This window comes from Pempheris klunzingeri, chromosome 3, assembly GCF_042242105.1.
Source record: "Pempheris klunzingeri isolate RE-2024b chromosome 3, fPemKlu1.hap1, whole genome shotgun sequence".
Lineage (NCBI taxonomy): Eukaryota > Metazoa > Chordata > Actinopteri > Acropomatiformes > Pempheridae > Pempheris > Pempheris klunzingeri.
In genome coordinates, this window is record NC_092014.1 from 17,822,347 (window position 1) to 17,848,429 (window position 26,083).

Genomic DNA, 26,083 nt, shown 5'->3' on the forward strand with positions numbered 1-26,083 from the left:
AAGTTTAATGAAAGCTTAATTATCTGGACTGTGACTAAAATGATGATTTCTGTGTGTGAAATTAACCAGACAAACGTTCACCATCGAGCTCTGTAGTCGGGACTGTTTTCCTGGGGTGAGGAAGAAAACTGAGGAGAAGCCACATCAAAATAATATGAGCTGACCTCCAAAGTCAGAGCAATAGCCTCCACAGCTGTTTACCTCATCTGCATATTAATCATGAAGCTAATTAAATATGGCAGAAAAAGTGTTGCTCAGAATATTTTTCCCACTGTGTGGAAAATTGGGATAAATGTGTCACAATATTTTGAGACAGGGATAGAGTGGGAAGATGCAGGTCTTCTACTGCCATAACCAGCAACATTTTTCACAGTCAGGACACAAAAGACAGAAATCTTCTGACGATGAAGAGCAGCCTCGTCAGTGGTTTCTCCTCCACTGTGAAGTGACTGCCTGATTTAGCTCCGCTCTTTATTGCTTCATGTGGAAAAACATACATACTGCAAAGCTCAAGACTGAGAGCATCAATCAACATCAATTTGCCTGTAATCAGACACGGCCGCCTCCAAGATGAAAGGACTCAGCCAGTGTCGCTGAGAGAAAACACAGCAGCTGTGAGCAGAGAGAGGCTGAAGTGAGTGAAAGACGGAGGAGTGTGTCTGTGTGCTGAAACTCTGACTGCAGCAGCTGAGGCAGATGTTAGCTGCTTTAAGTCAGAGTTGAGTCAGTGTTCGTCTGTGTGTCGTCTTTGTTTCAACATCTATTTTAGGTCTTCCTACTGACTTGGCTGGACCACAGCGGAGTGCAGTTGTCATGGAAATGAGATGTACTGCGCCAAATGAGAAGATGTATGAGGAGTTGTACATTACATACAACAGTACATTAACTACACCAGTTTGGGTTTGCAGTGCTGTGAGTTCAGAGAAGTACATCTGCACAGCAGTGGCTGTATAAAGTTAGATTTTAAGTTAATACAAGAACTGAGAAGATATGATGACAAATGTACAAAAGTATAATACTTTAGCCTTCACAACGATTAACATGTTACATAAAATTTGAAAAAAAAAAGATGTAAGAGACATTATCATCATCTGCTTCTTATTTTTGTGTTGAGGCTTGAGGCCAAACACTGGACAGCTGCTCTGAAAAATAAATTAAGGATTTAATAGTATTTGCTTCATTGTTGGCAAAAACAAAAAATATATTAAACTGGAATTCATCATCAGTCTTCACTAAAAGCGTTTTTCTGGCTTCAAGACTTGAAAATGAAGTTTTCGATTTAGAGTTTTTGGGTCGTATGATCCAATCCATTGATAATAAAAAAATTGATTTACATTTTCTTTATTCAATTCCTCTCAATTTTCTTTCTTTTTATATCCTCTCCTCCATTTCAGTAATTGTATCATTGGGTTTTGAAAAGACTTCTTATTTTTGTAACATGTCAATGGGAACTGCACGTCAAGGCTGAGAGGGAGAAGGTAATGAGATAAAGAGGTCTGCATGTTGACGAGCATAAAAATAAATTTAAAAATACACTGGATGTTAATATTTGTTGTGTATTCAGTGTAACTCCCAGTTTGACCAGTAGAAGGAATGAAAGAGAAAATATGAGGATTCATAACTGTTTTTTCATAACACTCAAAGAGTCAAATGTCCACTGCCAAAGTACAGAATGAACAAATTAGAGTGTTATTTCAGTGTTTTTGTTTCAGCATTAAGTGGTGATTATACAGCTCATCTGATGGTACAGTACACTCACAAAAGCCTCATGTGTGAGTTTAAATCATTAGAGTTTTATATCTTAAACTCTTTGAGTATCAACAGTTGTTTGTACTTTTACAGATCTTCTTGTCCATCACTGACCTGGCCAGAGTGGTCTGTAGCTCCTCTTCCTTTTTGGCCAGCTGGATCTTCAGCTCCTCTATCTGAGCCTGGAGCTCAGCAATCTGGTCCTGCAGGTCCGTTGTCTCAGCATCCAGCTTGCGTTTGGCCTTCTCCAGCTCCTGCCGTGTTTTCTCCTCCTTCTTTAAACGCTCTGCAGGGATGCACAGTCATGTGTATCATAAACAAGACGCAAAGAAACATAATGAAAAATCAAATGGCCAATAATTTATGAAACTGATAAAAAAACAACAACTTTTAGCTCAAGTTAATCTTAAGAGGTAACTGGACAGAAGCACATGTTACAGAAGGTACGAGGTACAAAGAGGTCACAGAAAGTGACAAACCACAAACACCTGACTGCTGACAGTCTGATACAACTGTCGGTAATCAGATTAGGGCTCATGAACAGTCAGACTGGATGCCCTATGTCTGACCTATGTGTTGTTCGGCTCAAACATAAAACCTTTATTCTTCCTCTTGCTGTGAGGACAGTTCATTTTAGCACAGCATCCATAACCAACTACACTTTCAGCTGACCATTTTGAAGCTGACTTTGAGTCTGTTGTAATGAGTGTTCCCTACTCTCAGACACAAAATGGAGCCAGTAACAGCAGCTTGCTGTGAGTCGCTGTGAGTCTCTTACCCTCCAAGTCGACCATCATCAGCTCCTGCTTGTTCTTGACCTTGCTGAGGTTCTTTGCTTTCTCCTCTTCCTCTGTCAGCTGGCTGGTCATTTCGCCGATTCTGTCCTCCAGCAGCTTTTTCTCCTGTTGGGTAAAATCAAAGTGTGAGTGTCCCAACTTCAAGAACTTCAACTGCTTTCTGGTTCTTGTTTGAGCCACCATATGCAGATATGAATCCACTCACTTTGAGGAACTTGGAGTTTTGGTCCTCCAGCAGGAGAATGTCCTCCTCCATTTTCTTGATCTTTGCCTCCGCTGTCACTTTGTCCAGCTGTAGTTTCTGTCTCGCAGCTTCCTCCTCATCGAGCTGCTCCTCCAGATCCTGTCCAAAGATCACATACTCACATGTAAAGATTCATAACTAATCTAATGCAATGATGTTGAAATCTGAACACTGAAGTTTATTAAGAAATGGAAATTTAGCAACAATCAAATGAAAAAAAATTGATTGGATAAAGAAAATCAGATAACCACAGATTCCTTCAATTTTAGTCAGATGGACCGACAGAAAAATTTGAAATAAACACACAAAGGAACATCAGCGCAAAAAAACTGACGAGATCAAACTATACACAACTGAAACCAAAACTGCTTGATCTATTGGAATAAAATTACCAAAACACAACGCACGTTCAGTTGTTATTTGGGACTAAAATGCAGATGTACGCTGGCACCTGTATCTCAGCACTAAAGATGAGAAAAAGCTGAAGAAAACATTGACTCAGGGAGCACAGCCTGGCCATCAAAACAGGTAGACATAGACAAAAATGGCTACCAACAGCGGAGAGGCTGTGCTGTCACTGTGACTTGACACAGCTTCACTTCCTCACTGAGTGCACCAAGTATTTAAAATAATCCTCCACCAAAATGAGGATAAACTTTGCTACACCTCGGGTCAAAGCATCAATCCATCAAAACAAAAGTAGGACAGATGCTAGGGTATGTAGATGTTAAGGTTACATAACATATTAACCTGAATGTGTGACTGCATCTTCTTCTTCTCATTCTGCAGGCTCTGGTTCCTCTCCTCTTCTTCCTCCACCCTGGACTCCAGGTCATGAAGGATCTCCTCCAACTCTTGCTTCCTAGAAAGCAGACGGACTCTCATCTCTTCGGCCTCGGCGAACAGCTCTGTCTCCGCGTGTAGTTGCTCTGCTAGAATATTCTTCTCCTCCACGAGCTGGAGAGAGGCAACAGTTTGTAAAAATATATCCAACCTTCTTGATTTCTTCAACTGTCTGTCAAAGATGTACAGCATACAGCAAGTACAGTCATTAGAAAATATTTACTTGTCATAACAGAGGACATGTTTACCTGTTGGTGTTTCCTCTCCATCTCCACCAGCTCATTCTCCACCTTCAGCTGTCTCTCCTTCACCTTTACCAGCTCTTCATCTTTGGCTTGCATCTCCTCCTCCTGCCTAGTGACCTGCAGCAGAGGCTTCACCTGAGAGAGAGGGAAACAAATAAATAAATCTCTACAGGGTTTGTACAGTGTTCACCAGATTAGATCCAACAGTTTAAAGACCTTTTTAATATCACAAAGAACACATCTTAATACGAATTTATTGGTCATACTGGTCAAAGAATGAAGGAAAACCAGTAATTGAATTTATTGACACACATATCACATTTTGTCAGTACTTCCCAGCAGTAGATAATAATTCCTAGTACTATATAATTAGTGGTACTTTATCATTATTGTCTATTGTGTGTTTAGTCCTTATTTAACTGAATACATTTTTGAGGCATCCAATCACTAATTTCCAAAAAAAGCTCAGCATCATCTGCATAGTACATAAGAGAATCAAGCAGAAGTCAGGATTGTCACCTTGGTGAAGAGCCTCCACCACTGCCAGTGTCGCAGCTTCAAGTAAGCAGCACAGTTCCTCTGGAGGACCTTTAGGGCACTCAACTGCTGCTGCTTCTTAGCAAAGGCCCTGTGGGAAGAAAAAACAGTAAATTAACAGGCAACAAATCAATGTCTCTGCTCTGTATAGATGTGTTTCCTTTTGATGAACTTCTTAGCAACTTTTTTACACATTCAGTGGTTATGAAGCAACATTAAGGATTTTTTAGAGTTGGTTCTTGTCTACCTGATGAATGTAAGTCTAGTTTTCCCTCTCTTTTAGTTCTGTTTTTGGTTTCAACCAACTCCCAAGCGAAATACAGTGCTGTGAAAAAGTATTTGCCCCCTTACAGATTTCTTCTGTTTTTGCTTTATTGTCACACTTACATGTTTCAGATCATCAAACAAATTTTAATATCACACAAAGATAACCTGAGTAAACACAAAAAGCAGTTTTTAAATGATGATTTCATTTATTAAGGGAAAAAAGCTCTCCAAACCAACCTGGCCCTATGTGAAAAAGTAATTGCCCCCTAAACCTAATAACTGGTTGTGCCACCTCTGGTGGCAACAACTGCAATCAAGCTTTTGCAGTAACTGGCAATGAGTCTTTCACATCGCTGTGGGGGAATTTTGGCCCACTCTTCTTTGCAGAATTGTCTTAATTCAGCCACATTGGAGGGTTTGCCATCCCATCCGGTTTGCGTTTAGTTGGACCATCATTTATTTTTCAACAGGACAATGACCCCAAACACACCTCCAGGCTGTGTAAGGGCTATTTGACCAAGAAGGAGAGTGATGGAGTGCTGCGCCAGATGACCTGGCCTCCACAGTCACCGGACCTGAACCCAATCGAGATGGTTTGGGGTGAGCTGGACCGCAGAGTGAAGGCAAAAGGGCCAACAAGTGCTAAGCATCTCTGGGAACTCCTTCAAAACTGTTGGAAAACCATTTCAGGTGACTACCTGTTGAAGCTCATCAAGAGAATGCCAAGAGTGTGCAAAGCAGTAATCAGAGCAAAGGGTGGCTACTTTGAAGACATGTTTTCAGTTATTTCACACTTTTTTGTTAAGTACATAATTCCACATGTGTTCATTCATAGTTTTGATGCCTTCAGTGAGAATCTACAATGTAAATAGTCATGAAAATAAAGAAAACGCATTGAATGAGAAGGTGTGTCCAAACCTTTGGCCTGTAAGTGTGACAAAAAAGCAAAAACAGAAGAAATCTGTAAGGGGGCAAATACTTTTTCACAGCACTGTATCTGGTTCTTAGCTGTTAAATGTTCCATTAAGTTCACCAGCTGGTCAGCCTGTCTGTCATTAGGGTGATTTGGGAATAATTATCTGTAGGTTCATCACTACCAGCGACCCCTTTCACATTGACATATTGTTTTCACATATAATAACAGCTTTAATTGAGGAACTAAGAATGTGTCTTTCACAGTCAACACCCAAATGCCTTTTCCCTCATTGTGCCGCTTTATGATCTGATTTAAATGCTGATGCTTCAGTGTTATTTGGCAGGAACAACCAGGGGGAGTTTCAAATACACCAATATGACTTCACATGACAGATACATTTACACATCACTCTTCACACAGATACAGGTTCATACTGGAGAATAAGTAAGATTTGACACTCACTTGCGTGCCAAGTATCCACGACACACAGACTGGAAATAAATGATAATGTCTGTGATCTTCAGATCTCTCTCCTCCTCCAGGTGAGCCAGAACACCAGTTCTGAAGAAGATCTTGCTCTGACCAATACGGAACAGGTTGGGGTCCAGCTCCAGCGCTTGGATCTATAAAGACGTTCATTAATGAGTTATTAAGGTTTTATCTCTATGGGCAGAGTCAAAATCACATTGTGTTTTAATGAATTCAGGAAATGTCTCTTGTCAAGGACACGTTTTGGAGGAACTAACTAACCACTTTTTGAGTGGAGGGACCAGGACTACATTTTGTGTCGGTAAGATAAGACTACTTTCTGATGGTTTAGGGCCTTTGGGAAGGAGATTGCAGCCTTGACCATCGCTGATTGATCAAACACAGACATCACTGCTGCTTTAGCTTGCAGTTTCATTCCCAAAGCAACAAAGTAATCAGCATTTGGTGCAATAACCAAAGGGGCAACATTTATTGTTGTTTACTCATGTTCAAAGTAAAGAGCTGAGAGTGCAAGCAGACAAATGCAAGAGAGAGGCAGACTAGAAAGCTAGAGAGTGAATGAAAAAAATTTAAATTAATTTTCTGGATCACTATGTTGTTCTTTCCTCGCGTGTAAAAAATTGTAAAATTGTATTTCAAACACGCCGTCATTTTTTAATCTTCAATCTTCATGGTTCTTCAAACGCTGTGGGGATGCAAACACGAATAGGCAACATGGACTTTTAGTTCCACGTTTAGTTCCTCTGGATTGTTTTGGTCTAAAAGGGCTTATAATCCGTTCTTCAAATTCACCAGCTCAGCAGAATACACATTATGCTATCGTTTCTACAGTAGCACTTTAAAACTGAAATACAGCGAAATAAAAAGCACTACCATTCTCTCACACGCTTGTTTCCCATCCATGAATCCCTTGGGGATAGCATTTGGTGTCAGGATCTCATATCTGTGAACAAAAGTAAACATAAATATAAACCGAAATAGAAGCCATTTTTCCCTGTGTTACAGAGTTCAAAACACTTCTTTGTTGTGTCACCTCTGTCTGAACTCCTGGAAGACGATGCGGTTGGGGAAGCCCTGTCTGCAGATGCGAATCCCCTCTAGGACTCCGTTACACCTCAGCTGGTCCAGAACCAGGTGAGGCTCCAGTTTTCCTGCCTGAGTTGACGACAAACAGGCCATTAAGAACAAAAACAAGTATATGTATATTTTTCACATTTCTATCATACAATTTCTACTCTAAACAAAAAAAACCTCTACAAGGAGAGTCTGAGCATGAGAAAACAACACAAAGGTCATAGACTTTTCTCAGATAACTAGATTTTTTTTAGGAAAAAGACAAACAATTATTGCTGCAATACACACTTCAGACTGGGACCAGAATCCAGTGATAACGAAACAATAGAATTACAGTAGAAATAACTTGCTACTGAGACAATCAATCATAATAAAATAAAAAGAGTTACAGGCCCCTCATGTGACAAACAGCTTCTAACAAGTAAGTTTATGTATTTACTCTTTTCTCGTGGTTGGGGATGATGCAGCGGACAAAGTTGGGGTTGGTGTTCCTCAGTGTGGCCATGAGTTTGGTGAGGGACTCCTTGTAGAGCTGTCCCACTGTACGAAACATGCCCTTCTTTGTTTTATAGGTGGCTCCAAAGGCTGTCTCATTCATCCCTGCCACCTGGTCCAGGCCCACGATGCGGTCGACTGGAGGGGAGATGAGAAAAACTGGTTAGAGCGGGGAGGACTTCACGGGGAGCAGAGAAACACTGTAGGAACAGCCACAGCAACACAGTGACATAACGTAGCTACATCACCAAATGCAAATGGATGACAGAGACATTATGCACTACTGTCAAACAACAGCAGTCTAACAAAGTCGCATTCAAAGTCTAGAACTATCACTAGCTTCTGCAGATGGAGATGGAGCGTGTAGCCTATCAATTCCTAAGACTAAGGGTCTTTACATACAGCGCTCTACACATTGTGCTACCATGAAGGGATGCATTTTTATTATAATTCACTTAATCATTAACAAAGTTTTAAGGCAAGAACTGAAATAACCTTCTCTGGTCCTACTGGAAGAGATGATGCTTGATGTACACTTACTGCCCATGACACAAAACCTGCATCAACATACTGCCAGGAAAATCATCTCTCATGCTCTCCTCACAGCATGTAAAACACATTTGGCATCATTTCAGGGGTTACAAACACTGAATGCAAAAATAATGCAACATCTCTGGTCATCACTTAGATGAAAGAGGAACTTCACCTATTCATGGTCAGTCCCAATCTAAATCCCCTCTAAAGCTGCAGCTATTAGTCTTCAACTATTTTAATAAGAAAATTTGACGTGAAAAAAAACTTAAATGATGACTTGATTAACATTTGGTGGTTCCAGCTTCTCAAATGTGAGACTTTGCTGCTTTTCTTATTTTTCTTTAAAGTTAGTTGAATATCTTTGGGTTTCTGACTGTTAGTTGAACAAAACAAGATATTTGAAGACATCACTTTGGAAATTGTGATGGCCATTTTCACAGTTTTGATGCATTGTAGACCAAACAACTAATTGAGTGTTACTTCAGCGTGGGCTTGGAGACAGGAAATTGTTTAAGCAGAAACCATTGTGTCAAATTTCAAGGGTGTGGGCAAATATCAGCATTACAGAAACTGTAGGATCTTGCATTTTATAGTTTTTGATCTAAACTAGTGAGTAAAAGTCAGGATCTAACAATTTTGTTTTTGAAAGTGCAATACAAAACCAGAGTATCCCTTTGAAAGGACAAATATTTTTTGACTTCCCTACCCTGTCTGTGGCTCTGTGGCTCTTAGCTCCATGTCCACTTGTTCATACCAAGATAAAAATCTTCGAAAAAGTAGTCAAGATTATATAGTTTCATTTGTAAAAAAAAGACAATTTTTAACGTAATTTAAGCAGGAATAAATTGTGCTGCTATAGTGAATATTTCTGGAAGCGTACACATCTGTGGGACTCACTCAGAATAAACCATACTGCCCGAGTTCATTGTGCAGAAACATGTCAGCCAGTGCAACAGTGTGACTCACCGATTGCTTTTAATAATTTTCAGACAACAATAGGGCTCTCTGGCACAAAAGAATAAGATTAATCAGGCTTTGGATACAGAGACAATCATTGCTGTGAGGTCAATTCATTGTTGGTTTTGGTCTTTTCATGGGAACTGATGATAATAAGAAAAATACAGAATATCACAAGGGTTATCCATCAAACATTACAGCTTTTTATAATCTGGCCCTAATGTCAGTAGAGTTATTCTTTAAAAAGCTTAACAAAATGACAGCAAGAGTTATGACTTAACGCACAATTAAATACAAAATATGTGACTTATTAAAGTCCAGTTAACTAAATTAAATTTACAAGTATTTGATGAGCCACAGACTGCTGCTGTTTCAACATTTAAAGTGAAGTGATGTATGGCCTGTTGTCTGGACCCTCTGCACTGACGTCTAAGCTCAGAGCCAAAGCAAATACCAAGAACAACATCTGGATTCAATTCCCCACTACTGTGATCCTATCTAGGAAGGAGGAAGGCGGGAAATTAATGTCATTAAATTTTCTTCAGTCGAGCTCCAAATCCTTAATTTGCTCATGGATGTATCACATCAGGGGGGACAAAGACAGAAATAAGCTAAGGAGTCTAAACAGCTGCACTAGATCCAAAAGGCTTTCTCTAGGGCTGCTGACCATACAACGATCACAAGACACATGTCAGCCTACTAAAGTACTGAAACAAATAAAAGCACATTAGTTTGACTAGAGGGAGCAGCTGACTATATGCTACTTGAACCTCAGGAATCAGGCACCATTTCTTTTGGCTGAGACAAGGGAGCCATGCAGCCTGGAAGCAAATGGGAGCCACTGTAGCTATGAAGGACACGGCACCGGCTGAAGCATGAAACATACAGCCAGATCTGGGCAAAAATACACTTTGTAGAGGTTAACCTGCTTGGCAAGCACTTATATTTAGCCAACCAAGCACCTTGAGCAACTTGTTTTCACAACCAAAAACTGTTAAGTTTTAGCCATTATTATTTTGGCCCAGGTCTGCTACAGCACGACCCAGTCATTCACCTGCCGGCTCATCCAGACTAGAGACATTGTCATAGAATGAAGCCCTTTGAATGGTCTGAATCTCTACAACACAGAGAAAGAGACAGGGAGGGGAGGGTGATGTTCAGTTAATTCTTAGAAATCGTAGATGTGTAGGCCGGAGTCAACAAGGCACACAGCTGTTGTTAGTATTGGGAATGGGAGACATTGGATTGATGAGCTTGTAAACTGATTAAGCAAACAGGTACATTCATAATGAATCTTAAAGGATGTGTTACTAAAATTGATTCCTTCTTGTATGTAGTACTGTTTTATGTGTGCAGAGATACGTAGGTAGCAGCTTACCATCTTTCCAAAGTTCGGCCACAAATTTATCAGTTGACTGATGCAGAAGTGTGGCCACATTGTCATTCAGGGGGTCCATGTTCTTCATTAGCCACTCATCTGCCTTATAGTCCACCTGTAACAATGAAGTGGTACAGCTCAGCAACATGGATCTCACTAACACTCTACCACTATTAGAGTCTGACTGATGCTGGAGTTTTGAAGCTAATACGAAATTGATGTTTGAGACTATGAGCAATCCAGAGACTATATACCCATGATAAAATGTTTACATTCACACAAGGGAACAAACATTTTTGATAAAATGTTCCTTCTATTTGCTGTTCTAAATAACTGTGACAAGGATCTAAAGCAAAGTTTTAGCATTTCTGTACTTCAGTTGTTGTTGGCATATGACATATATTTTGAAAAATGCAGAATATAATAAATATGATGCATATATGTCAGTATAGCTATACAGCTGATACCAATATATCTTTGAGAAGCTAATATTGGCCAATAGATGGGGCCAGTCAACTTATCGCATCTAGTTAAAATGGAAAAGCTGTGATATTTAACACCATTCAAAATCATCTGGCAAAACATAAATCGAAGTCCCAGAGAGCCTTAAAAATATATATTTTCTTGGCTATTCAAGTCGTCAATCTGTGACAGATTTTGGGCCAAATGTAACACATTATTCATTATTGATCAATGTTTATGGAGAAAGAAACAATAATACTGACTCATCACCCGTGTCGAGCTTTAAGGGTTTAGAATCTAAACCCTTAAAGGATTTTGGGAAAATATTTGTTATAGATCTGTGTTAAAAAAAAAAGAATATCAGTCGATATACAGTACTTTAACTCTTAAATGTCCATATTGGTATTTCAGTGATTCAGACTGCATACATGTGTTTATAGTTTTTCTCCACAGCAGAGTTCAAATCTCTCAGTGTTTGACTGATTGCGGTGTAACAGTCCACGTGCTGTAATGATAAGCAGATGTGTAACTTGGCAGGTCTCTCTGCAAGAAAAATGCTGAGTCCTACTGCATAACGCCACTGAAAACATCCAAATCCACTTGCATACAATGTCATATAAATCAAACCAGTACTCAGTATTTCCCTGAAATCCCACCGCAAGAGAATCGTGTGTCACTGTTTAATCCGAGCACTGACTGGCAGCAACTTTTCACTTGCTGTTTCATTTTTGAAGAAGATCAGGGAACACAAAAAAATACAATAAGTAGTAAGGAAGTCTGTGTAATATGGAGGTGAAATTGATCATTCTAATGCGTACCGGCCTTACAGGAAATGCCACCATTTAAAGGCAAGTGTCTATGTGCCATAGAAGTTGATGGTAAATTGAACTTAAAGTCTAAGTGCGTACCGTAACAATGAAACATTAGAGTGATGGTATCAGTTATATCAGCTACAGCTACGAATACAGTTGCCTTCTTCCTATGAGTCTGTATTGGTGAGTGAGAGCCTGACCTGTGCCATAAAAATAAGCTCCATAAAATGAAATCTTTAACCTTCAGTAAACTGTAATTTCCAAGGGGAGACCTAATTATTATTATTATTATTTGTTTTGAAAACCCACCAGGTGTGGACTGGAAAAGAAACACACTCCAATAGTGTATTTTCAGCAAAGCAAAGACAGAAACATGCTGAGTGTGATTTTCAAATCGATAAAATTAACGTACCCTGCCAGCGTAGTGCATGATGCAGAAGTCGGCCTTATCTTTGAGCTGGCGGGGCTTCTGAAACTTGGTGTGTGTGCCCTGCTCCTGGGTCAGCTTGTCTATAAAGGTCTTGTCCGTGGCCTTGGGGAACCAGCACTCTTCATCCAGCAGAGCCAACACCCCTGGAGGGTTTGCCTGAAGTAATATTAACACAGGGCAGAGACTTCAGAGAGTGTGAACAGTAAATGTTGCATTATCATTTAGTTGCTAAATTGTTAGGCAGCACAGCTTAATAATTAAAGAGTAAGTGGGAATCAAGAGTTTAAATAGGTATGTTTTCATTCTTCTTCTTCTTAGATAGATAGATACAGGCTAATCATTCACACTGACCGGCCTCTCAATGAGGTCGATGCAGGGCTGCAGGTCGAGGCCGAAGTCAATGAAGCTCCACTCGATGCCCTCCCTCTGGTACTCCTCCTGCTCCAGGACGAACATGGTATGGTTGAAGAGCTGCTGCAGCTTCTCATTGGTGTAGTTGATACAGAGCTGCTCAAATGAGTTCAGCTGTGATAGGGGAGAAATACATGGGAGAACAAAACATGGATAAATGTATAAGACAGCAACAACGGCAACCAACTCTGTTATTAATTGTATAAAACAAAAACATTTCCTCTGAGGACAAGTGCCTTCTTTAAAGGTAACACTTTTTTATCCACACCTGGAAAATCTCAAAACCCGCAATGTCCAGGATGCCAATGAAGGAGGCTCCCTGCCGTTTGGTTCTGTCCAGAGCTTTGTTAATACGGTGGACCAGCCAGCGGAACAGACGCTCATACGTCGCTTTAGCCAGGGCCTCGACAGCAAAGTCGGCCTGCAGGGAGAGAAACATAACAGTGAGACAATATAAACAGATACAGAGGTGACATGGCCAAAGATGACATGGCAGAGAGCAAGCACAGGTCGCAATAAATCAGACACGCTTCCAGATCCTCACTGGACAAATTGGCAAGACTGTACACAGTAAATGTTCCATGTGCTCTATGAGTCAGACTTGTAATATTATCTGAGTTGAGACAAAAGCTGTATCTATTGAGCTGTAGCCATTACGATCAGACGTCTGCAAGAATACTGCACTTTAAATGGCAATGGATCATTCATTCATCATTCATCAGGAGATGAAACTAACCTTCCCTTGTGTCCACTACAGATATGAAACAATGCAAGATATCAGATCAGTTTTTGACAGCACGTCTTCACTGTTATGGCCATCAGTTTTTAAGTCATTTCAGCTCTGGAGTTTGACCCAGACTGCCTTACCATTATTCTTTACCTTCGACTCCTAATTAGCCGCACATTAACAGAATTTTAAGCTCAGTGATTGGATGTTCCTGACTAAAATTCACCTTGTTGCTTTCTTTGAACTGATGATTCAACTGGGAGAGTTTATGTTTGTCAAAGTTTCCAGTCAGCTAACACCCATCACCTGACAGATACATAAATTACCTGAAGAATAACTCCTCCTACAGTGAAACAGACCCACTTCAGTTGCATTAGTATATATTAAAGAATTATCAGTGTTAATGAGGAGCTCTGCTAGCAACAAAAGATAAGTGTAATAAAAAATCAGTAGTAAAGTAAGTAATAAAAAAAAAAAAATGCAGCCGACTGACCTGCTCTTTAGTTTGTGCTTTCTGGACATAGTCTCTTCCCACTTTGATCCTTGGGGACAGGATGGCTCTGGTAAACTCCATTACATTCATACCCAGCAGATGACACAGCTTCTGAGCAGCTGGGAAATATATATGGAAAAAGAACACAGTTGGAAAAAAAAAAGGTTATTTAAATGAGAACTGAAGGAGGCCACAGATTACAGTGGAATAGTCTATTTTACTTAGACCTGCGTGTTCAATGGTCTTGTCAAGAAATTAAATACTATGGAGAAATTATTGTTTGTTTTTCCAAGATTAGATATTAGAAAGATGAGGATCCACTGTTTGACAATTACATAATTTAAGAAATTTTATTACAAACCTCTCTAAAAGTCTTGGAAACTTCACTCAAGTATTCCTGTAAAAGATGTCAATGCTGTGGTTTGCCTATCAAGGATTAATATTAAGATTTAAATGTTGTCTTGTTTTCTTTTGAAATGTAACAGGGAAAATGTTATATTTCACATGGCTGGAGTTTGTGGAAAAGTAGAAAAGGCAGCATCCAGTCAAGATCTGCCAAGTCTCACTACTAAAAAAAACATCTGCTTCAGCCTTGAGCTCTGCATGTCACATTTGGGAATTTCTGGCCAATCTGCATCATTGGCATTAGACTCATTCTCTCTCTCTGTCTCCCTGTTTTTTAAGTGCCAAATATGCAGTGCCACATGTGGAGGAACTGGACGGCTGTGCCCCATTTCCTTCAGGAGTAAATCCTCATAATGATGTGGTCTAATGGCAGGTTGACAAGGCTCAGGGAGAGAAAGGACGTAAATCACCAGTTCCTCTGTTATGTAGGAGAGGGACACAGTGTGAGAGAGGCAGGAAGAGGAGAGGAGAGGAGATGAAGTATATATGGGAAGAGGAAAAGGAGGAGGAGAATGTTCTGACCTGTGAGCTCAAAGCTACGAGGTTATGGAGCAGATGTAGCTGTGTGTGTGTGTGTGTGTGTGTGTGTGTGTGTGTGTGTGTGTGTTTGTTTATGTGTGGGATACCTACCAGTATTATCAGGCATAGAGGCTTGGTCAGTGTTCCTCTCCTTCTTAAAGACAATGTTACCAAATTGAAGCACTGACGACACGACCTTCAGCATAGCTGCAGATACAAGGATCCAGAGACAAGGATATTACTGTAGTACAACATTTATGTGTTTAAGCAGTGACACTGACAAAAAGGTAAAAAAAAAAATCTTAATATCGCTGGAGATTATCAATAAAAAAAAGTTAATTGTTAGTAGAAAATGTGTCAAAAATCATTTCATCAGCATTTTTATATTAAATCTCCTCTTTTTTGTCTCCCTGTTCTTGACATATTTTTGAGGACTCATCCTTAATTTATTCAACGGATAAACTCACACATAAATTCATCTAATCCAATGTGATCTGGGGTTGGCTACCCTGCCAATCACATGAAACTGTGCTTGATTGCTAACTGGTAGGCTGTAGAAGCTCATTAGCTAGTTAGATATGTTCACCAAAACTTTATTTTACATTTCCAAAACAGGATGTTTGGGGTCTAATAAATAATATATCATATCAATGTGACTTCGACCTGGAACCAAACAATTTCTGAAACCATGAAATCAGAAGGACATTGACAAGTAATATATACCCAAGGCTGTGGTCCATGTTTAAATGATCTCACTGGGATATGCACCGGGCAGGGCATAGAAAAACAACAGAAAAGTGAAAGCATGCTTCTTGAGAAACTTGTTGTGTTTGTTTTATTCTGTTGTGGTGGGACACATACCCAGAATCTCATCATGGACAAAGCTCATGATGTGCATGGCCTCCATGGTCTCCTGGAAGTTGTCTTTGTCCTGCTGGCCTGGGATTGGGATGTTACCGTTGGAGAGGAAACGGTAGTTATTGAATCCTTCCAAAAGCAGGTCCGCTGTGGGACAATGGAAACATTTTTAGAGACATTAAATTAAACATTAAAATATGATTTTTCCCCCTCTCAGATGGTCAGTTGAACCTAGATGGCATAAAAGCTCAGTCTACTTACATTTGAGGTGCTCTCCGGCTCCAGCCAGCAGCTGGTAGAAAATATGGAAGGTGCGCTCATCTTTGGCTTGACGAATAGCTCTGGATTTCTCCAGTAGGTCTGACACACAACGATCAGGAAAAAAACCCATTCCTAGTGGTCTACACAGGTCAAACAGGTTGAGATCACAAGAGCAAAATATTTCTGTTTCATAAATCTTCTGCTTGAATAGTGGTAACAAATATCAACAACACTGTATGATGAAAATTATGAATCATAGGATTCATCTTTGCGTCCAATACACATCACTGGCTTGCGTCTTTGTAATTATTTCACGTACATTGACTGATTGCACACAGAATGATAGTCAGTACTAGTCTATAGTTTTAAAACAGGATACAGGTTTCAATATTTGCTCCAACGATGTATCCGGTGACATCAAAGTTGATCCGGATGAATTTACCCTGCAGAGATAACCAGAGGATAAATGATCAGGAGGTGCCCAAGACAAGATAATGTTATAACTACAGAATAAAATAATAAAATAATGTTCATTGCGGTTACAACACAAATGTATTTTGACACCCTGGGTTCTCATCTGCACCAGTACATTTTACTGTACAGTATATAAGTGTACAGGTCCTGACCCATACAGACAGGTCTTCATGTTCTCACTGGTGACAAATGGAAACTTCTGTTATTGTCACATCTGGTCGGGGTTCGTGCAGGAAAAATTAAATTTGAACAGATAAATTCGCTGTCATATTCCTTAAACCCAGACTTCACTTCTGTCTCTTCTGTCCTACATCACATCCACGAGGTCTGAAAAGATGCAGTACATCAAAGGTGTGATTAATGACAAACAGGCGCCTGTGTCCGGCTATACGGTCTGTGTAATTGCTTAAAGGAAAAGTAGGATAATTAAGTCACTTCAGTTTTACCTCTGGTTTATAGAAGATACAAACACACCACTTAAATTGGATTCAGGTGCTGAACTAAGATCAGACAAGGTGATGCTGAGAGGGGAGGAGGCTGGAGACTTTGTGAGATGCACATTAAGAATGCAGACCCACTGCATAAACATAATTTTTCTGTACTTACAAAGCGTGACGAGTTGTCATTTTTCACTGTCTTAGCATTTCCAAAAGATTCAAGGATGGGGTTGGCTTGTAAAAGCTGACGCTCCAATTCACCCTGAAAAACAAAAACCCAGAGGGATGTTACAGTTCATCCTCACCACATGAAATACCAACAAACAAAAACGATGACCCACTGATTTTCTGATTTTCACTGGAAACTGAAAAACAGGAATGTGTACATGCAGACTGCGAACATCCTCAGACTTGTCCTGTGTTTTGTACATAAACACCTCACATACATTGACACTGTGTGGGTAGACAAAGCAAACAAAGTCAGAGAGACAAAGATGACAGTAAAGGTGACAGTCATCCTCCCATCACACCTTTGCTATACCAAGTCCTTAAAAAAAAGAGGGAGAACTAATAACGGACAAAGCAAAACTGAAATTTTATTTGGGGAATTTGTATTGGTCTAGTAGTTTTTAAAAACCTTTAAAAACATATCTCATGCACACAGATACCGACAGCTTATGGAAGTAATTAGACAATCATGAACTGAAATTAAGCCGTTTATCATCATCAACACTAATGTGTATGGCAATAATATAGAACTTTTATGAGATAAATGACAAACTGTTTTTCTGAGAGTTTCAAGTTTTCCCAAACTGCAGTTGAATTTAAAATGGAGCAGTGTGGAGCATCAGAGCTTTTTCCTATCAAAGTCATTTTCTTCCACAGCAACACCAGGCAGAGACGATGCGACCAAACGTCTTCATGTTACATAAGATTCAAATAAGGAAAAAGGAACACCCAACTCCAAGTATGATAAAAAAGTTTTCATATCACTTATCAACAATGTTTAAGTAAGAAGGTTGTTATAGAAATATAGACTTTACTGCTTTTCTGTTTCATTAAAAAATGAAATATCCTTGGGTTTTGAATGAAACCAGCAATTTGCAGACTTCAGATGGGGCTTTATTCTCTCACATTTTATGAACTAAGCAATTAAACGAATAATCTGATCATATTTAAGTAATTAAAATACTGAAACCCTTCTTGGCAGCAGACTTGAGGGTTTGATACTTCTGTTTTCTGAAGCACATAAAATATAAACTAATCCTGTAAACATGGTGACACAAAACCTTCCAAAACTTAAATTCCATTTAGCAGAAGTTTTTTCTTTAATGTTATAAAGTTAAACTGCAATGAAAAACAAAGCTGAGCCCTGTGGTTTGGGTTTTTTGTTGTGAGAAAAGCCAAATAGCCTCTTTATCATGTCAGGAAGAATGTGTCCACACATACAGCAGTTACACTGGCCACGTTAAGAGGCTGAACAAATAAATAAGTGACTTATGCAGATGTTTGGGCAGGTGGCTCACTGTGTTTCCATCAAAGCCACATTGTGGGTTGTGTCATGACCAGAGAATCCAAAATGACTGAGAGAAAAACAATTTCTTCTGAACTGTTACTTCTCTTCTTGTGGCTGAGGGGGAATATTTTCCCATTACGTCAAAAAAAAAAAAGCTGCACAAACTGAAGATTTGAGGAGGCCATTTTCCACAAAAGGGAACTCTGTGTGATGAGAGATCAGCATTGCACTCAGGATGTGAGACATGTAATGTGATCTTTGGCCGGAGAGCACGATGGGCTGCTTTTAATTGAGTTTTTGAGCAGCTGGAATGAAGCAGGGCTCAACTGGATAAACCTGGTCCCTTTCCAGCTATCAGAGCAGTGGCAAAGCCCACGTAGGGCAGAGGATTCAAACCAACAGCCTTTGTTTTTACATAAACACTGGCATGTGGTGCAACTTGGTAGTTAAAATTGCTCACTAGCAACCTCTGCCCATCTGTGTGGTCTGCTGTACGCACATAAAAACAAAGAGCAGATTACAAACACCAGTGGGGGGCCAATTTAGCAGCATTAGAAGTTGACCCACATTCCGTTTTGCAAAGTGAGCATGTCAGACATCTGAGGGCCGAGAGAGCTGGCTCCTGCATTTGATATGGCCTATTGTTGTGTTGCTGTGAGAAAATGTAAGCAACTTGGGAGGCTTCTAAACTACAGAGAGAGACAAATTATCACTCACCAGAAATACATGCAATCATTTTAAAGCTAAATAACTTTTATTATTATTTTTACTTTTATTTTAATTTTCTACCATTCTAGAAAACAATTCAATAGCTACAACTTCAGTATGCCGCTTGTCTAATTGCAGGTTTTCTGGCAGGCCATGGAGTAGTACTTTAGGACAGATTGAGTGGAGTCAAAGAGGATCAGTCAAAACTGTTCCACTAAATCTTGTGAGGCAGCGGCCAGTAGATGTGGATGTGCTTTCACTGCTCAGCATCTGCTCCGGAGGTCACAAGGCCAGACAAATATTACAAGTCGCTCTTTTAACCAGCAAGAAAAAGCAGAACGCTCCTTGGGAAATGGTTCAAAGCATTTAAATCTGGACAGGAACAAGCCAATGTGGAGAACTCATCTGAGCCACCAGAGATTTTAGGATGAATCTAACTCAGAGTAAGAAAGGTCAAAAGAGCTTCTGCATTGGCCATAGTGAGATCCAGTGAACCACTTTAATCAATAAATAATAAATAACTTGAACCATAACAATTGTCTCGCTTCTAACGTATTGTTACATGCAATAAACATAAAGATGCACCCAGCAAATGGGACGGTTATTGTGGAGTCCCTCATGGCTAGGTGCTCAAGTGTGCAGTGTACATGTGGGCCAGTAGAGCTGAACGATTAATCTGAAATCAGATTAAAATCCCAAGATCTACAACTTCCATAACTAACAGTATTAACTGTAACTTTGGCAGCTACAGGTCAGAGCTGTCACCAGTATCCCTTGGGGTCTTCAGTCCGATAACATTGTCAACAGTTTGTCATTATAGTCATATAAGCGGTCGATATATTTATTTACATGTATGTGTTTACATTAAGCATTTATTCTATATATCTATAACACCACTTCTGAATAACATGATTATATCTGAATGTTGTTTATGTTGAGTATATTACTCAATTGTAATAAAGACTCATTTGTGATAATGCTTAGCACAATCATATCCCAAATAGTAGCAGTCAAAATATTTGCTTAAAATGTAGTTGGATATTTTCTTCAAATCATTAATCGCTGGTCAACAGATAATTTTCTTCAAATGACAAGCTGGGACATTGATCTCTTTTCAGGTCACCATAAACCAAACGAGAAACCTGTTAACATGCCGACACAGTAGAACATATTAGACAGTGGATGTAATGTTAATAACCTGCTTCATTAAACAGGCAAGAACTAACAATGGATCTATCAGCTTTATGGCAGCCCATTAGTTTTTTAAAAAAGGATTAGAGCAATGATTCATGTCAATGAGACATTGTAGGTAATGTGAATTTTAAATGTCTGAAAGAAGCAGATCCCACTAACATACTGAGTGAAAACAGGAAGTACATTTCATGCAAGGCAAAAGTTACAGCACAACTACAGCAGGTGGATTAAAGAGCATGGAAAGCATCTACTGCCCGACTTCAGGCAATATTATAGGGTTCAGTCAGTTATTTATAGAAGAGTTAAAGAATGGGTGGCAACAGAGTGGGTAAAGCACCCCTTTTATTTTGCAAGTGAGGTAAGATAAGTGAAAAACTACATACTACTCACATAAAACAGGGGTCCACTCTGTAGGATATGGGGAGATTGAATTGTTATTACGGAAAATAATAAATTGCATTAATGTCATGGATACAAATGAACCTGTGGTTCCTCAAGCTACACATTTTTGTGAATGGATTTGCATTAGTGTCAGAATCTAAGCACAACCTACAGCAGTCTGTGGATGGAATTAATATCATTATAATACCTCACTGGTCTGTAATCCTGGCCTCAAAACCCAGATTACTGCTGGTGTTCTGGGTTAACAGGTAGTTATTGTTTGAACAGCCCATCTCAGGCGTACTGTTATTACCTGTATGTCTCTACAGTAGGTCCTGACTACGACTGAGACTAGCTAAACATAACCAAGCTTCTTCTGGATGTCCTCAACTGACGCTTTTAAGCAAGACAGATGTGGTCACCATCTTAATTTACCACAGTCTAAAACACCAATGAAATACATGCTTTTCTAAAGTACAAGTACTTTAACTATTTTTGCACTAGCAGAAAGTTTCATACAACACAACATGACACCCAAGACTCAACATGTGTATTCCACAACAAATCAAAACAGCATGCGTGCAGCTATCTATCACTGAATGTGAATCACAATAATGGAGGGCAAATTTACATACATCCACATAAAACACAAAGAAAGGAGTCTGAATAAGCATGCCAGTTTTAAAATGTACTCACAACTGCATTTTGTGCCTGACAGAGAGAGACAATGTCAATGCTAAATATGCTGTTTTCAGTGTTCACACCAGGTATTAAATACAGCTCATTTCAGACAAAGTAAATTTGCTTGAGAGGATAATGTGAGTGTAGCATGCACATGAACATGGTGTAAAAGAAAGCATAAAGACTTGCCTGTACTTTCACTGGTTTAGGTGATTCTGGCTGTTTGTTACAGATAAACAAATGCAATTTGTTAGGTAGTGTGCACAAACATCTGGTGCACAAAGCCATGGCACCCACTACAGGTATCAATATCTACTTTTACTATCTGTATTTACAGCGTTACACAAGGTCTAAAGAATAACCTGGTCTTATGGAGTTGTGGGGGCATACAAAGATATGATTAGACATAGTGGTAGTAACTTATTTTTCATATAAATCTAACATTTACATTAGGATTTCAACACATTTGAATGGGCTCATTTCGTGCAGTTTATGGCTAAGAGCATTGCTAACCTAAATTGGAGAGATGAGAAAGGAGAATACTCACAGGAATGTTGTGGTCTTTTCTTCCTTTGTGGGAGGAGGCAACGTGTGCCAGGTACTGAATGACCTTTTTTGTGTTTTCCGTCTTGCCAGCTCCTGACTCACCTCTGTGTGACAAAAGAAGACAAAGCGCACAAAAACAGATACCCTCAGAATAGCGCGTGAGCAATATTAAACGGCTTAGTTTTTAAACCTCAGCCTCAGTGGTGTCAAAAAGCCGAATCAATAAAGCTATGACCTATTGTCCAGCTTTAGCTGTACAGGTTTGCGGGTGCGGGCAGAACACAAGACCCGTCCTCTATTCTACTGCAAAGAAATGCACAAATCTAACCTTAAGCCTCAAACTACATACTGATGTGCGTCTAAATATGTGTGTTTTCCCCTGCCATAGCTTTTGAGTGTCAGTCCAGTTGAGGCCTGTGGTTGCTGGCATGTGGACGTGCAGCCTGCATTTCACTTCTGTCATACGGTGACCATGGCATTGAATAACAGGAGAGAAATCTTCTCGGGTCCTCTGAGCCATGCAAAAACTTTAGGGGAGCAGCTTAGATTTAGAGCATACTTGAGGTTTTACAGTAAGTGCAAATTTGCATACACCAAGTATGCAGAAAATATTGTTTTGCTTTCAAAGTGAGAGAGTGTGATATGGCTGAGAAAAAAGACTGGGAGAGCGGAGTGTAAATGCTGTCAGTCTTGTTGGCTACCGTGAACTGAGGACAATCATGGAGGGATTATGTCAACGTCTCTGTTGTTGGCCTTGGCGTGCTGGGTGTTAAGAGTCCTCAGCTCCTCCATTTCAGACAACATGCTGCTTAAACAGGGCGTGCTGACTTGATCGTGTCTTTTGAGACTCCTAAATTTTATTCTGTGTCCATGATATTGTGCATAATGTATTATTCAATGTCTATGTGTACATGTTCAGAAGCATGAACATATCCATTTTTTGTGCAACACATCACTGACACAATTCAGTACAATAACCATGTCATAGGTGCTTAGTAGTGAAGCTAATTCTCTCTCCCTCTCCCCCTCTCCCTCTCCCTCTCTCTCTCTCCCTCTCTCTCCCTCTCTCCCTCCCCTATGCACTACACTACGCTTTAGGCTTTGTTTGTGGTGTTGTTGTATTAAAGTAAAATATTGTGACCCCATGTGTGTATATAGAGGGGAGAAAATAACACGAACGTCTCACTAGTTACCCTGCATGAGTAAAAAGGGCTGCCGCATGGTTTACGTCTTGAAACCCTCTCTGGCATTTTCTTTGGCGACATTCCAGTCATCTGTAGACACTTGTCACTGAAAAGATGCCAGAGGGCTGTGTGGCAGAAATGTCAGGCATTTCTCTGACACACATTTCTCACTTTTCTCTCAAGTAGTGACATTGAGACACACGATTTAAAATAACTGTCAAGGACCAGGGGCAGCGCAAGAACTTGTGTAATTACCAGTGAATGCATTATTACATAAGAAAATGCCACAGGGAAATATACTACACCATGTGGTGCTAACACAAAGCGAAAAGAAGACCTACATAAGGGTAATGTGTGAACCCTGAACATTATGCTATTAATATGGACTAAAACCTCAGCAATATAGGACACAGAGAAATACACGAACTGTATAAGCCTGAGTTATTAAATTATATTATTATATACAATGACTTGCTAACAACATATTGAAACAATTGTATGAAACTAAGAATAGGAAATAAAACTCTGTATACTCACGTGCAAAGAATAGATTGGTCCTCTCGATCTGTGGGGAACAAGAGAAGGAGGAAAAGGGGGGGGGACAGTCAACCTCAGCAGTCTGTTTGATTCAGTCTCTCAGTGCTTTCACAAGCTTTGATTGACAACCTCATCACCAAAACATCGTGCCAAAAGTAAAGTCTTATCAGCAGATTGTGGATTTGAAGGTCAAAGTCAAGCTTAGTGTGTTCATATGAGCTGGCATGAGCTCATAGCATTTCACCACAGGTTTTTCCTAGAATGCAATATCAGAAAAGCAGAGAAAAAGCGGCGCTGTGAGGTCAAATCACTGCACGGGAGAGATAAGGCAACTGTAATGTCAGCTTTGGATTGGTAAATAGACTGTGCAGACTTGGAGTATAATTTCTGAGGCTTGGACCAGGGCAAGTAATCCCAGATTTTATACGATCAAGCACAGATTATTTGATGTGAAAGCAGCAGAGGAACTTTAAGTATCTATTAACTCAGAATTGGAGCATAGAGCAGCAAACACATGTGATCCATTTCAGGTCGCAAAAATACTCACAAACATGTATTCTCCATTACCTACGAATATTATTGCATTTATTTGTCAGTGATAAGATTGTTATTATCATTTAGTTTAACCTTTATTTTAACCAGGTAAGCCTCATTGAGTTTAAAACCGTTTAAAAGAGTGTCCCTGCCAAAAGAGGCAGCAACAGTAATTAGTTAGACAAACATAATTACTACAGCCTGACCGATACAGGAGAAAGATGCATGGCGTCAACACAGCATGACAACGCGAATACTGATCCAATTCTTTTCTTGTCTTAAAATGTTAATGTGTGTTGTGCTGAGGGCAATTTGCACTCTGGTCATGAGGCAATATAATATGACATCAAGTGCATCCTAACCCTAACCTCCTGCGGGGCACTCCAGTTGGAGGGTTTTATGAGCGTTGAATGGGGCAGATCAGAGTCACATATAGAACTAGTAGGGAAAAATAATGGTGATGATGTCATGGGGAAAACTGCTTTGTCTTTCCGTCAATGCCCCCCAGAGATAGGGCCTCCTGTCCTGTCACATGGCTGAGCAGCAAGAAGTCCAAAGATTAGATAAAAGTCATCAGACTCTCCTCACTCTGCTGACTTAACGTTGCCCTGTTCATTCAGAGCTAAAATGCTCGCTCTGACGCTGCATCCTGTCTCTGTCACCGAGAGCTGCAACTGTGTAAGATTTATACAGTAAGAACAGTAGCTACATCGTGATTACATTAATACTGACATCAAGATTATTTATCTGGATGATCCATTTTCCTTCCATTCATCTCAGTTTCACATTATGTTTCGATAGTTGAATCTAAAAATGACTTGAAATCCCACTTTCATATCAAAAATGTTGTGAATAAAATGATCCTCATTATAACGATGCCACCACAGCATGGAACCAAATAATATGGATTCATCCTCAAACGCAAAATGCAGCCACATTACTCTCGCCGGTTGGTTTGGAGGGATTAACTGTTCATGAATCTCATTTCATCTCATATCAGTTCCCTGTGTCTCTGTTTGGTGAGTAAGTGCTTGTTCATCAAGGGGGCTGATCGCAGAGGCCATTAATACTGTAACTGTACTGCTGAGTCTGCATGTTTGTTAATTGAAGGAGTTACCGGGGATTGGCAACCTGGTGCATTAGCAGATTGACTTGGGTGAGTCATCAATAACTCAGGAAAAGACACATCTTCTCTGACTTTAAACATAGCTGTGTGACTGAACAAGCCAATTCGAGCCTTAACATTTTAATTCATCCAAAGATAGCTTTTTAGTTTTCTTAAATTAATTCAGTGGATCATCAAGAGTCTGAAAAAAAGCCTGTTCAAGTATGAGCAACACTGACCAACTGTTTTTTCAATATTCCGGCATAATGAGCATGAAAATAACAGATTAAGAGGGCATTTCATCTTATGAAAGTAACAATTACGTGACCAATGGCAATTTGTTCAAACAAGCGCATAACAACCAATAAATCGACCAGCTGACCACCACTCTATGTTTGAGTAATGGCTCATCAAAACCTGCTGATGTTTAAAAACAAGATTCTTTACAAAGAAATTATGTCCCCTACAAAACTGCCTGATGAGAAAAGTCCAAATTCAATGTGGACGGGTTCCTCTGCCATTCCAGTAACAACTTAACAAGATATACATGATTAAAATCACAGTTGTAGAGGAAGAGTGGATCATTTCACCATGTGGAGCAGCAGGACGCTAATGGAACAAACTGGCTGTATTAATTCAGGACACACTCCTTTTGCATTCAAACTTCCAGATTATTCAACGAAACCCTTCAGGGAGACCCCAAATTAACCACAAAATTATATTCATTTTTCACTAATTTTGCTTTAACTGACTGCAACCTCTAAAAATCAATAAATTAGCACAATCAATAAAAAGACAACTCTCAGTCACGTTAGCACTCGAGGCAATAACATGACGAGGGGTGTCAGGGAAACATTGCTTCATTTTGAAGCCAATAGGTGAG

The 26,083-nt window shown here is 39.7% G+C and overlaps 1 protein-coding gene across 1 annotated transcript in view; it reads right to left on the minus strand.

The window, feature by feature from the left end:
- Nucleotides 1-26,083, minus strand: part of myh10 (myosin, heavy chain 10, non-muscle) — a 55,186-nt gene that overhangs the window by 11,401 nt on the left and 17,702 nt on the right. Inside the window, exons 4-28 of the mRNA XM_070828355.1 lie at nucleotides 23,562-23,589; nucleotides 21,842-21,944; nucleotides 21,484-21,513; nucleotides 21,310-21,324; nucleotides 20,623-20,640; nucleotides 16,984-17,076; nucleotides 16,283-16,346; nucleotides 15,904-16,002; nucleotides 15,646-15,789; nucleotides 14,896-14,991; nucleotides 13,861-13,979; nucleotides 12,909-13,061; nucleotides 12,581-12,754; nucleotides 12,212-12,385; nucleotides 10,526-10,640; nucleotides 7,601-7,794; nucleotides 7,121-7,242; nucleotides 6,961-7,030; nucleotides 6,061-6,221; nucleotides 4,398-4,506; nucleotides 3,882-4,013; nucleotides 3,541-3,747; nucleotides 2,752-2,889; nucleotides 2,528-2,651; nucleotides 1,864-2,035 (exon numbers count right to left, since the gene is read on the minus strand). Coding sequence (XP_070684456.1) covers nucleotides 1,864-2,035; nucleotides 2,528-2,651; nucleotides 2,752-2,889; nucleotides 3,541-3,747; nucleotides 3,882-4,013; nucleotides 4,398-4,506; nucleotides 6,061-6,221; nucleotides 6,961-7,030; nucleotides 7,121-7,242; nucleotides 7,601-7,794; nucleotides 10,526-10,640; nucleotides 12,212-12,385; nucleotides 12,581-12,754; nucleotides 12,909-13,061; nucleotides 13,861-13,979; nucleotides 14,896-14,991; nucleotides 15,646-15,789; nucleotides 15,904-16,002; nucleotides 16,283-16,346; nucleotides 16,984-17,076; nucleotides 20,623-20,640; nucleotides 21,310-21,324; nucleotides 21,484-21,513; nucleotides 21,842-21,944; nucleotides 23,562-23,589 — 2,854 coding nt within the window. The remainder of the gene's footprint in view (nucleotides 1-1,863; nucleotides 2,036-2,527; nucleotides 2,652-2,751; nucleotides 2,890-3,540; nucleotides 3,748-3,881; nucleotides 4,014-4,397; nucleotides 4,507-6,060; nucleotides 6,222-6,960; nucleotides 7,031-7,120; nucleotides 7,243-7,600; nucleotides 7,795-10,525; nucleotides 10,641-12,211; nucleotides 12,386-12,580; nucleotides 12,755-12,908; nucleotides 13,062-13,860; nucleotides 13,980-14,895; nucleotides 14,992-15,645; nucleotides 15,790-15,903; nucleotides 16,003-16,282; nucleotides 16,347-16,983; nucleotides 17,077-20,622; nucleotides 20,641-21,309; nucleotides 21,325-21,483; nucleotides 21,514-21,841; nucleotides 21,945-23,561; nucleotides 23,590-26,083) is intronic.